Consider the following 13,763-nt stretch of genomic DNA (forward strand, 5'->3'; position numbering starts at 1 on the left):
TCAGTGCTTCTGCCTATTAATTTATGACATCTGATAAGGATGGAACCCAATTTTATGAATGAATTAAGTTTTAGATTGATTGCAGTCATTGTTTTTAATTACTTGAAAGGAAAGAAAACCTGAGATCTTGTCAGCCTCAGGCAATTAAGGCAGACGCTGTGCATCAGGCAATGTAAGTTACCTTCTACAACCTGCATAATGTGGCCTGCGGGAGCCCCCCTGCAAACCTCTAACATTCCACACAGTGGGTGTTCCTCCAGCACTGTCCTGTGTGGAGTGGAAGGGTGTACATAGACCTAGCAGCACAGTGTGGGGGGATAGGGACAAACATACCCTCAGGGGCATCTATGCACATTGCAGGGATTTTAATAAATGTTGTAGCAGATTCTGAACTATTTCTTCTGTGAAGAAAGGGGCCTAAAGGTGTTAATACCATTGTTGAGTCAACCTTGTGCTATTAACATATTGACGTGATAGCATTACGCAGTTGCTGCAAATTTGTTGGCTGCACAACCATGATGCCAATCTCCCGTTTTCCCGTGGTTAGTGTGGAGGCCATTGGAGGACAGTGACTTCATTGTCCAGTGGTGAGATGATTGGAGCTTTGTGACATGGTGCATTATCCTGCTGGAAGGAGCCATCAGAAGATGGGGACACTGTAGTCATAAAGGGATGGACATGGTCAGCAACAATACTCAGGTAGGCCGTGGTGTTTAAATAATGCTCAATTGGTACTAAGGGGCCCAAAGTGTGCAAAGAAAATCTCCCCCCACAACATTACACCCCCACCACCAGCCTGAACCGGTGATACAAGGCAGGATGGATCCATGCTTTCATATTGTTTACACCAAATTCTGACCCTACCATCTGAATGCTGCAGCTGTATTTATAGAGATAAATTAATTCCACTGTTTAAGACTGCTGGAACATTGTATGACTTTGTCTCATAGATTGTTGTAGACGGGTGTCGGACAGTCTGAGGTGGGGTAGGATCACTCTTTATGTTATGTGTGCCTCTACCAATGTGTGCCTCCTAGGTGTGAATTCCTATTGTTAATTGAGTTAATTGAGTCACCTATTGTTTCTGCCTATTGGTCAATTTGTTTAACTCTTGGAGGTTCTTATGATGGGATTAGCCTTGTTTCAACTTTAGCTTGTTGCCTAAACCATTGTGTGATGTTTTGGGTAATATTTGGTTTTATTGTTCATGTGGTGACTAATCTACTTTTGAAGTGTATAAAAACCTGTATTTCTGTTCAATAAACAGTTATTCCTTTGGTTCTTATCCCAACATCTGGTCTGTGTACGTTGCTTGGGGTACAAGGGCTTGTATTAGCTCTCAGTCTGCTGGAAGGGTTTGGAGAGCAGGAGGCACTGTTTGGAAGAAGCACCTACGCGAGGTGCCAAGCTTTCCATCATACTGCATATGGCTATTAGACATGTGCAATTCGTTTTGTTCCGAATTCGTTTTTTTTTTTGCGAATTTCAACAAATTCGTTAATTCGGAAATATCCGAATTAAGGAAAACCTGTTTTTGAATATTCGAAAATTCGGAAATTTGTTTATTAGAAAATTCGGAAATTCAAAAATTCGAAAACCCGAAAACCTTACAATTTGAAAATCTGAAATAATAACTAACTAATAATTAACTCTTACGAACTATTAAATTATAGGTATTGGAATTTCCTTTCAAATTTGTCTGTCAGTGAACGTAACGAATATGAATTTATCCGAAGTTATGAATTATCCAAAATAACAAATGCCGTCTCTAAACGAATAGAAAGTAACAAATTGAAAATAATAAATAACAATAATAATAATAATAAAAACTTTTTATTAATATTATTATTTATTATTAACTTGTTCCGTTCCATTCATTTAGATGCGGCATTATTTATTTCAGATGATTCGTAACTTCAGATATATTCATATTCGTTACATTCACTGACAGACAAATTTGAAAGGAAATTCCAATACGTATAATTTAATAGTTAGTTAGTTATTCTTTCGAATTTTCGGATTTTCTTATTTTCGGATTTTAAAATTTTCACATTTTAGAATTTACAAATTACGAATTTTCTAATTTACGAATTTTCGAATACGAATGACCTGAAAAAAAAAACAAAGAAGAATGAAACGAAAACGAAAACAAACACATTTTTCAGGAGTGCACATGTCTAATGCTTAAGTACCCAATCTGATTAGCAACTATAAGAAAAATTTATTGATGAAAAAAATATTTCTACCGCTATGTTTTGGAGATTTTTTTGCTTTTTTATGTTATATTTATGAGTTGAATGAGTTAAACGTTTCTCATGCTGAGATACACATGTGCGTCCCGCAACTCCAATGTGACTATTAATTAACCTTTCTGTGTAAATTTACCCATCAAATAAAAATAAACCAGCGTGGAATCCGTTGGGTAATACAGAAATGAAGCTGCTACGGAAATGGATGAGAAAGACAAACACGGAATGTTCTTACCCGCACTGGCCGCCATGTCTACGAAGGTGCCATCGCCTTTGTTCTGGAAGAGGAAGTTGGGTCCGTTCTCATTGTCACAGAAAATGTCAGACGCTGCTGAGCTCAGGATCGGCCCGACTGTGACTCCGCGTCCACCTAGAGAAAATCAACCGAGAGACTAATGAGCAAGAAACGAGGGTAATCATCAACCAACATGAGAGGAATAAAGCAAGGGGTACAGGTTCAGGGGTTTCTGGGGGGGTCGGGGGCAGGAGGGGCACCTGTCTTGGGCATATTGCTATTATGTGGAGGGGGGGTGCACTGACAGCTTATTAGCATCCCATTCTCCAGGTGCCTTAATGACATAATGGAGCACAGAGCAGGGGCCACAATAGCTTCTCTATGGGGATGGCATTGCTATGGGGGGTGCGGACCACACCTGGGTGACACCCGGGAGATGGGTGACACCGTCAAGTAGGGTGACACCATCTGGGACAGCACATGGATCGGCGCACCGACACCGACCTCATCATTTACAGGTGCCAGTGGCAACCTGAAACTAGCCTGCCCAGCACCCTGCAGGACATTATGGCAAACTAGACAGGAGAGAGCCTGATGGTGGGGTGTCACGTGGTGTTTTACTGCATCAGGTGACACCAACCCTAGTGATGCCACTGGCTGCAAGAAGGGGGGCACCATCTGGCACCTTCGCCCAGGGCACTGGATGACCTTGCCCTAGCAATGCCCCCTCCCCCTAAAAAAAACAAAAAACAATTTTGTATAGATATGGAACATTTAAGGTGCCAATGAATGCATGAAATATGCTTTTTTGGGCTTGTTCCCATCATGGAGGACCAGAACTGGGCAAAATAGATGGAAGCCCCAGCGCATTCCTGAGCACATTTGCAGTCCTCATTCACACCTGAGCGATTTGTGGTAGGTTTCCCGAAGTGTGACAATGTTGATTCCTATTTCCCATTATTATTCAATGGAGCCCATTCACGCCTGCCACTTGTCATGCGAAAAAGTTCATAAACTTATTTTTGGGTGTAATCATGCATTTTTGGCCCCATAGACCCCAATTGGAGGGCCCATTTAGTACATTTTTGTGCCTATCAACCAATCTTCCCCATCCTAGCAATGTCAGGAATTGTGAAAATCAATTGAGGATTTAGGAAGGTCCATGTTGGACGTCGAAACATTCGTCCACCGTGTGAGGTCCCAGAAGAACATCTACAACCCCAACGATGACCAACGGAAGAACCACACCTGGCAGAGTGCCTGGGAAGAAATTGGCATAGTGGACATGGCTCAGGAGCTCTGACAGCACAAGACATTGCAACACTGGACACAAAAACCAGACACAACGTAAGAATACCAAGAGCTGATAGCCAGAAAAAGCTGGGGTCACCAGATCTGTTTACTTGTACAAAGGAGGTTGGACCCAAAATAAATGCGAGCATAACACGATTTATTATTAACACAGCAAAAAGCATTCAACACCAGAAACACCAACATCATCCAACACTGGAAACAAAACACCAACATCATCCAACACTGGAAACAAAACACCAACGTCATCCAACATTGGAAACACCAACGTCATCCAACACTGGATACACCAACGTCATCCGAAATTGGAAACACCAACGTCATCCAACACTGGAAACACCAACATCATCCAACACTGGAAAAACCAAAACCATCCAACACCGTTTGGCTGGACATTGCTCCTGGGCCCTTTGCTTGTTGGCATACCGCTGTGATTGTTGGGATTGAATAATTTCCATTACCAGTCCAGTGAGTTTTTCGGCTAGCTGTTGCCTTACAACAGGCATGCCTTGCCTTTTAATCCTCAATAAAGTCAGCAACCAGGTGAGAATCCAGTGGCATTTTTCTTTATTTCATATTAAAGAGTAAAAGGTATTGATACAAAAGAAAACACTGAAGCGTTTCAGCTTCAAAAACCTTAATCATAGCTGCCCTGCATTTTTTTTAAGTTTTGGGTGTGCCTTAGGGGCCTCCCATGGGCCAGTTGGCACTTTGTTTATCCCTGGGTGAGGATCCATGTCCACCTTGCTTACAAGCTTACTATTTTTGGTTAAGCATATATGAGGCATTCAAGATCCTGATGAAGCAGATGTATCCGTGAAACGCGTAGGTCACACGCGCTACTATCATTGAATATTGTAGCACCTGTATAATTACATTTAAGGTTTTATAGTGTCTTGTATTTGCTTTTATACATTTTATGGGGCAAATAAGTCTATCCTTTAAAATAAAAATGGTTTGTTTTTAACAATGTCTTATTTTTTTCTATATATGTATATGGCTCCTGCCGGCATAATTAACCACTTTACGACCAACAACATACCCGTACGTCGCTAGAATTCAAGTGGTTATACCAGGATGATGCGTGCAGCTGCAGGCTTCATCCCGTTAACGTTTTCTAGAACCGAGCAGCGGGAGGCAATATCCCCCCACTGCCCCCCACCCCAGAGTCCTGATCGATCAGCGCTGCTGATCATAGAGCCCAGCAAAGACCGTCTTGCCTTTATTGGGCTCTATGATATAGTAACCCAGAAGCGATGAGGTTACATTGCTTCCGGGTTACCTGGATGTAAATGACACCATTTTTAAAAATTACCTGTCACATGTTTACATTCCTTGTGACAGCAATAAAAGTGATAAAAAAAATGAAAGCAACAATGTAAAAATAAAAATACAATAAAAAAAAAAAAAAAAATGAAGTGCCCTCGTCCCTCCCCCCGTGCGCAAAGGCAACTGCATGTGTCGTCTCGCACTCATGCGACAGCGATCGTCCCACAATTGAGGTATCCCCACGAACATCAGTTAACGGGCAGTAATTCTAGCACCAGACCAAACGTTATATATTTTTTTCAGACACCCTAGAGAATAAAATGGTTGCAATACTTTCTGTCACACCATATTTGCGCAGCGGTCTTACTAAGCGCAATTTTTTGGGAAAAAATACAGTTTTTTAAATTTTAAAAAAAAAAGACAACAGAAAAGTTAGCCCAATTTTGTTTTATATTGTGCAAGATAATGTTACACCAAGTAAATTGACACCCAACATGTCACGTTTCAAAATTGCGCCCGTTAGTGGAATGGTGGCAAACTTTGACCCTTTAAAATCTCCATAGGTGACGTTTACAAATTTCTACAGGTTACCAGTTTTGAGTTACAGAGGAGGTCTAGAGCTAGAATTATTGCTCTCGCTCTAACGATCGCGGCGATACCTCACATGTGTGGTCTGAACACCGTTTTCACATGCGGGCGCGACTTACATATGCGTTTGCTTCTGTGCGTGAGCTCGGCGGGACGGGGCGCTTTCAATTTTTTTTTTATTATTCATGTTACTTACTTTTTTTTTTTTTTTTTTTTTTACACTGTCCTTTTAAAAAAAATGTTTTGGGTCACTTTTATTCCTATTACAAGGAATGTAAACATCCCTTTTAATAGAAAAAAAGGCATAACAGGACCTCTTAAATGCGAGATCTGCGGTCAAAAAGACATCAGATATAACATTTAGACTTAAATGCAATAAAAAAAAAAAAAAAAAAAAATTAAAAAATTACTTTTTTTTTTTCCAAAAATACATTTTTTTTTTCCACTTTAAGACCATTAGGCGGAAGTGACGTTTGAGGTCGCTTCTGCCATCCAATGTTATGGAGCCGCGCGGGGGCCATCTTTCCCTCACTTGGCTCCAGGCTGTGAAGGGGAAAGGACCCGATCGTCTACGGCGTTACCGACGGATCTGGTAAGCGGCAAAGACCACCAGAATGCGGCGGGAAGGGGGGGTCCTCTCCTGCCCCCGGTAAATGTGATTTAGCAGAGAATTCACCACGGAGACCACTTTTATCCAAAAGCGGACCGCCCGCCGTTTAAGAGGATACCGGGGGTTATGGCAGCTATCTCTGCTATAACAACAGTATTCCTCTTCAAACAGCCAACGTACAACTGCGGCGGGCGGTCCGCAAGTGGTTAAAGCGTGACATGTTTGGTATCTATTTCCTCGGGGTAAACCTCATGTTTTATATTTTACCAAAAAATTGTGTTTATGTATTGTGTTTTTTTTTTGCATTAAGATTTAAAAAAGTGTATTTTTTTTTCCCCAAAAAAAATGGAAAAACTGCTGCACAAATACAGTGCGACATAAAAGAGGACAACGACCACTATTTTATTCTCTAGGGCCTCTGATTTAAAAACAATATATAAAGCTTGGGGGTTCTAAGTAATTTTCTTGCAAAAAATACGGATGTTTTTACATGTCAACAAAAGTGTCATAAAAAATCCTGGAGCTAAAGAGCTTAAAAGCCCCTAAGGCCGGCTTATACGCGGAGCAAAACTTCTTTCCTGCAACCACAGGTTACAGGAAAGAAATTCGCTTGATCCCCCCCCATCAACACCGACAGTGTTGGTGCGGAAATCCCTCCTGCCGGGGCCATTGTCTTCTCCCGGCATTAGATGGCGGGGGAAGCCGTCCCCGTCAGGTGAAGACAACGATTATTGCTAGCAGCTATAGCAGCTGCAAGCGGTAGTCGCAGGTAAAACCTGGCATGCTGGTTGTACCCAAGTTGATTGATTGATCGACTTGGTACACTCAGCTTAGGTTTGCCACCCTTTCTTCAAGCCAAACCCGAAAGCTTTAGCGATGCAGGGCAAATTTTGTCCGTAGTTTACACTATAGGTTTGTAAAAGACCTGGGGCACCTTTGGGTGCCCTAAAGAGAGTAGTAATGTGGTGAGTGTAATGCCCTGCGGTGAATGGTGGCACTTAAAGGGGCTGTATAAACCTCAGCACAATCATTAACTAGTTGCTGCCCGCCCCGCCATCACATGACGGCGTCCCAGAACGGCCGCTCCCGCATGCCAGCCGGGGGGCGCGATGCGCGTCAATCGTGGCCGTGCCGTGTTGCTAGGACACAGCGGGACCCCGGTCTCTGTAAAGAGCCACATTCGCGGCTCTTAAACCATATAATCGGCTGCGCCCAATCAGAGTCGGTCACATGTAAACACGGAGATGCCGGTAATTGGTGCGCCTCGTCTCACACTGACAGATTGTGTGGCGAAGAGAGCCGATCAGCGGCATCTCCAAGCAGGGGGGACATCTACACATGTAGTTAGGGCACTGATCATCAGTGCCCTGATTACAATATAGTGCCAACAGTGTCATCAGTCAGTGCCCACCAGTGCCAGCAAACAGTGCCCTTTATTGATGCCAGTCAGTGCTGGCTATCTGTGCTGCCTATCAGTGCTGCCCATCAATGCCCATCACTGCTGTCGATCAATGCCCATCAGTGTTGCCCAGCAGTGCCACCCATCAATGCCCATCAGTTCCCATCAGTACCACCTATCCATGCCGCCTATCAGTGCCCACCAGTGACACCTAATAGTGCCGCCTATCAGTGCCACCTATTAGTGCCCATCAGTGCCGCCTATCAGTGCTCATCAGAGCCACATATCGGTGCCCATAAGTGTGGCATATTAGTGCCTCCTCATCAGTGCCCACCAGTGATGCCTATCAGTGCCCACCAGTGCCACCTCCCAGTGCCCATCAGTGCCACCTATTAGTGCCCATCAGTGCCACATAACAGTGCCCATCTGTGCCGCCTATCAGTGCCACCTATTAGTGCCCATCAGTGCCGCCTATCAGTGCTCATCAGAGCCACATATCAGTGCCCATAAGTGTGGCATATTAGTGCCTCCTCATCAGTGCCCACCAGTGATGCCTATCAGTGCCCACCAGTGCCACCTCCCAGTGCCCATCAGTGCCACCTATTAGTGCCCATCAGTGCCGCATAACAGTGCCACCTATTAGTGCCCATCAGTGCCGCCTATCAGTGCTCATAAGTGCCACATATCAGTACACATAAGTGTGGCATATTAGTGCCTCCTCATCAGTGCCCACCAGTGATGCCTATCAGTGCCCACCAGTGCCACCACCCAGTGCCCATCAGTGCCACCTATTAGTGCCCATCAGTGCCACATAACAGTGCCCATTAGTGCCGCCTATCAGTGCCACCTATTAGTGCCCATCAGTGCCGCCTATCAGTGCTCATCAGTGCCACATATCAGTGCCCATAAGTGCGGCATATTAGTGCTTCCTCATCAAGGAGAAAAATTACTTAATTACTTAATTACAACATTTACTGACAGAAACTAATTAAAAAAAAAAAATCACAATTTTTGGTCCTTTTTTTTTTTTTTGTAAAAAATAAAATACCCAGCAGTGATTAAATACCACCAAAAGAAATCTCTATTTGTGTGAAGAAAATGATAAAAATGTCATTTGGGTACAGTCTAACATGACCGCGCAATTGTCATTCAAAGTGTGACAGCGCTGAAAGCTGAAAATTGGCGCCTGGGCAGGAAGGGGGTGACAGTGCCCGGTAGGCAAGTGGTTAAAGAAAAAGAAAAAAAAAAAACCTCTTCCGTCACATATATTCCATGCACTGAAAATAGTCAGAACTTTGTCTGAGCCGACCTGAAAGAAGCCCTTCACTAGAATAGTCAGGGATTGCTTAGCAACCAGCGACTGTTCAGACGGTGAACACTTTGGCGAGGAGTCGTAGACAGGTCGTCTCCTCTTCTTCAGCCACCGGGCCAAATTTAAAAATAGAGCTTTCTTTTGGTGGTATTTGATCACCTCTGCGGTTTTTATTTTTTGCGCTATAAACAAAAAAAGAGCGATAATTTTGAAAAAATAAACACAATATTTTTTACTTTTTTCCATAATAAATATATCCCAAATTTAAAAAAAAAAAAAAACGAAAACTATTTTTTTTCCTCAGTTTAGGCCGATATGTATTCTTCTACATATTTTTGGTAAAAAAAAAAAAAATAAAAAGAATCGCAATAAGCGTATATTGATTGGTTTGCGCAAAAGTTATAGCGTCTACAAACTATGAGAAAGATTTATGGAATTTTTTTATTTATTATTATTTATTTTATTTTTTTACTAGTAATAGCGGCGAGCTGCGATTTTTTTCGGGACTGCGACATTGCGGCGGACACATCAGATACTTTTGACACTCTTTTGGGACCAGTGACATTTATACAGCGATCAGTGCTATAAAAATGCACTGATTACTGTATAGATGTCACTGGCACAAAAGGAGTTAACACTAGGGGGCGATCAAGGGGTTAAATGTGTTACCTAAGGAGTGATTCTAACTGTAGGGGGAGGGGGGGGACTCACAAGGGGAGGAGACCGAGCGATCGCGAGTGCCCGGCAGACATTGTTGCCGGGCACGCGCATCGGCTCCTCTGTGACGCGGCGCGCGCGCCCCCAATGCCAACGGGAAGCCGAGGACGTCATATGACGCCCTCCCAGGATGGGAGATCCCATCTGCGGACGTCATATGACAAAGGGCGGGTAGGGAAATGGTTAAAGTAGAACAATATGTAAAAAAACAAAAACATTTCTTCAATTTGGATAGGGTAAAGGAGGGTTATAACCCCTGTAAGGTTTATTTTTGCCATTTCTGTCCCATTGGAGAGATGTCCCTTCACTTCCTGTCCCATAGCCAAAACAGGAAGTGAGAGGAAATCCCTGCAAATTAAGGGACTTTCCTAGGGACCCCCCAGGTCACCAGAACCAGTGCCCCCCACTGGAAGATTTCCCCTCTTATTACTTTTCTGGGGACCACCCCCAAAATTTGGGATTTTCTTTTACTTTTAGGGCCGGTTCACAACACATGCAGTCCAGTGTGTTTTTTTTTCTGCATCACCTACTTTCCATGCCTTTTTGCAGAAAAAAAAACCCCGCCATGGACTGCATGTGGTGTGAACTGGCCCTTAAGGTTTAGAAAAAAGAAGGGGATCACAGATCAGAGAACAGAGCCGATCCCGGCCCCTTACCATGTGATCAGCTGTCAGCCAATGACGGCTGATCACGTGATGTAAACAGAAGATCAGTAATCTGTATTTTTCTTTTTGCTGTCAGCGCGAGGGAAAAAAAAAGATCACCGGCCTCTGTCAGAGGGACATCGGTCCCTCACAAAGAAAGCTGTGGCAGCATTTTCTGTGCCCACCAGTGTCAGCTGCCAGTGCCCACTGTGCCACCTACCAGTGCCACCTATCGGTACCCACCAGTACCACCTACCAGTGCCCACAGTGCCACCTACCAGTGCCACCTAACAGTACCCACCAGTACCACCTACCAGTGCCCACAGTGCCACCTATCAGTACCCACCAGTACCACCTACCAGTTCCCACTGTGCCACCTACTAGTGCCACCTATCGGTACCCACCAGTATCACCTACCAGTGCCCACTGTGCCACCTACCAGTGCCACCTATCGGTACCTACCAGTGCCCACTGTGCCACCTACCAGTGCCACCTATCGGTACCCACCAGTACCACATACCAGTGCCCACTGTGCCACCTACCAGTGCCACCTATCGGTACCCACCAGTACCACCTACCAGTGCCCACTGTGCCACCTACCAGTGCCACCTATCGGTACCCACCAGTACCACCTACCAGTGCCCACTGTGCCACCTACCAGTGCCACCTAACAGTACCCACCAGTACCACCTACCAGTGCCCACAGTGCCACCTATCAGTACCCACCAGTACCACCTACCAGTTCCCACTGTGCCACCTACTAGTGCCACCTATCGGTACCCACCAGTATCACCTACCAGTGCCCACTGTGCCACCTACCAGTGCCACCTATCGGTACCTACCAGTGCCCACTGTGCCACCTACCAGTGCCACCTATCGGTACCCACCAGTACCACATACCAGTGCCCACTGTGCCACCTACCAGTACCACCTATCAGTACCCACCAGTCCCACCTACCAGTGCCCACAGTGCCACCTACTAGTGCCCACAGCGCCACCCATCAATGCCCACCAGTGCTGCCAATCAATGCCCATCAGTGTCTCATAATCAGTGCCACAGATCAGTGCTGCCTATAAGTGTCACCTACCAGTGCCCATCAGTGCCACCTATTAGTGGCGCTTATCAGTGCCCTTCAGTGCCACCCATCAGTGTCAACCATCAGTGCCCATCAGTGCCAACCATCAGTGCCACCCATCAGTGCCACCCATCAGTGCCACCTCTCAGTGGCACCTATCAATGCTGCCTCATCAGTGCTTATCAGTGCCACCTATCCGTGCCCATTAGTGCCACCTTATCAGTGCCCATTAGTGCCGCCTATCAGTGCCACCTATCATTGCCCATCAGTGCCGGGTTTCAGGAGTGCCGGGATTTCAGGAGGACAGAAACCCGGGCACAAGTGTCAAAACCCGGACTGTCCGGGTCATTCACGTACAGGTGGCAACACTAATTCAGCCTGCCCATACAGGGTTGGTTGGGGTCGGTATTGCATGCAATTGAAGTCAATGTGGAACAAATGATCTTCGTTTCCATTGACTTCTATGGGGAAACTCGCTTTGATATGCCAGTGATTTGGATTACAAGCATTCTCCTGGAACGGATTATACTCGTAATCTGAGGTTCCAATGTAATTTATATGGGAATGTTTATTTTATTGTGTTCAATGTGTGAAGCTTAGAAAACTCTGATGGTTTAATATTACTTTAGCCCCGGGTCACACTGAGCGGCGGGAAGGACGATTCACTCCCGCGTGTCAGTCCTGATTTCGGCCGCGATTTCAGAAACATCTGTGCAGGTTCCTGCACTGATGTCAATGTAAATCGCAGCCCCGAAATCGCAAAACGTAGTACAGAAATGACTTTTTGAAATCGGTGCGCGATTAGGACGGTGCCATTGCCGCCGGTTGACATGCAATTTCAATTCGTACCAATGTGAACCAGGGCTTGATCCCGATTTATAGGGTTGCACCAATGCCGATACTGGTATCGTAATCGGTGCTGATGCCAGGCATTTGCACGGGTATCGGTACTGGTCCGAATGCTTCTATACCTGAAACTGATACTTTCAGGCTCGGTTCTTTCAGCTGTCAGCGGGATTCCCCCCCCACCCCACTGACAGCTGAAATGTAAAAAAAAAAAGAAGAAAAAAAGAGCGGAAATTATCAGTTGCTAAGGATCGGGGTCGCCGCGTCCTTAACAACCGAAGACTCAATTGGAGCTGTCAAGAAAAAAACAAAATAGCTGGGCAATGTTTATCAACAACATTGCTCAGCTGCTGAAACAGAAAGATAAAAAGAAACATTGTTGTTTTTTTTTGTATCTTTCTGTTTCTTCATCTACAGATCAAAGGGATGAACTTCAATCTACAGGGGAAGTCAGTTTAAAGCAACCTGTCAAAAAAAATATTTTTTAATTTTTTTTTTTAATTATTATTATTTAAATTATTATTAAATGTTCCTCTGTTTTAACCCCTTGTTAATCCTTAATTGACTCTAATCAGCCTTAATTAACTCCTTATTCTCCTTCTCCATTTAATTATTATTTTCCTGCTGTGTTTTTTTTTTTTGCTCACTTCTATTTTATAAACTATTAATAATTAAAAGTTTTTTGTTTTTTTTTTGCTTTGTTCGTTAATATTTTTACACCTTCAACATATATTTACACACATCACATTGGAAAAAAGAGCAAAATAAAATTAAAAAAAAAAAAAATATTTACACACACCACACTGAAGAAAGCTGCTGATTTTTAATTATTATTAAATGTTCCTCTGTTTTAACCCCTTGTCAATCCTTAATTTACTCTAATCAGCCTTAATTAACTCCTTATTCTCCATCTCCATTTAATTATTATTTTCCCGCTGATTTTTATTTATTTTTTTTTTTTAATTATTATTAAATGTTCCTCTGTTTTAACCCCTTGTCAATCCTTAATTGACTCTAATCAGGCTTAATTAACTCCTTATTCTCCTTCTCCATTTAATTATTGTTTTCCTGCTGATTTTTTTTTCTTTTTTTCTCACTTCTGTTTTATAAACTATTAATAACTAAAAGGTTTTCTTTGTTCGTTAATATTTTTTACACCTTCAACATATATTTACACACATCACATTAAAAAAAAGCGCAAAAAAAAAAAAAAAGAAGATTTCATTTGTAAATAACTTTTCAATGCTTTGTACCATTGCTGACAGCTGAAGTGTAAACAAAACAGCTGCGTTAGGTATCAGTAATTGGTATCGGCGAGTACTAAAAAAAAAAAAAAAAAAAAAAAAAAAAAGGGTTGGTACTTGTAAAAAAAATTAAATTTTTAAAAAAATTATTAGTAAATGTTCCTCTGTTTTAACCCCTTATTAATCCTTAATTTACCCTAATTAGCCTTAATTAACTCCTTATTCTCCTTCTCCATGTAATTATTACTTTCCTGCTGTTTTTT

The 13,763-nt window shown here is 43.2% G+C and overlaps 1 protein-coding gene across 4 annotated transcripts in view; it reads right to left on the reverse strand.

Annotated features, from left to right (window-relative positions):
- CRTAC1 (cartilage acidic protein 1) overlaps positions 1–13,763 on the reverse strand; it is a 951,030-nt gene that overhangs the window by 255,012 nt on the left and 682,255 nt on the right. For all 4 annotated transcript variants that reach the window (XR_012235617.1, XM_073595539.1, XM_073595541.1 and 1 more), the window contains exon 6: positions 2,485–2,619. Coding sequence is in view for 3 of the 4 variants with exons in the window: in XM_073595539.1 (XP_073451640.1) it covers positions 2,485–2,619 (135 nt within the window). In the remaining variant the exon portion in view is untranslated. The remainder of the gene's footprint in view (positions 1–2,484; positions 2,620–13,763) is intronic.

Source organism: Aquarana catesbeiana, linkage group LG08 (assembly GCF_042186555.1).
Source record: "Aquarana catesbeiana isolate 2022-GZ linkage group LG08, ASM4218655v1, whole genome shotgun sequence".
Taxonomy (NCBI): Eukaryota; Metazoa; Chordata; class Amphibia; order Anura; family Ranidae; genus Aquarana; species Aquarana catesbeiana.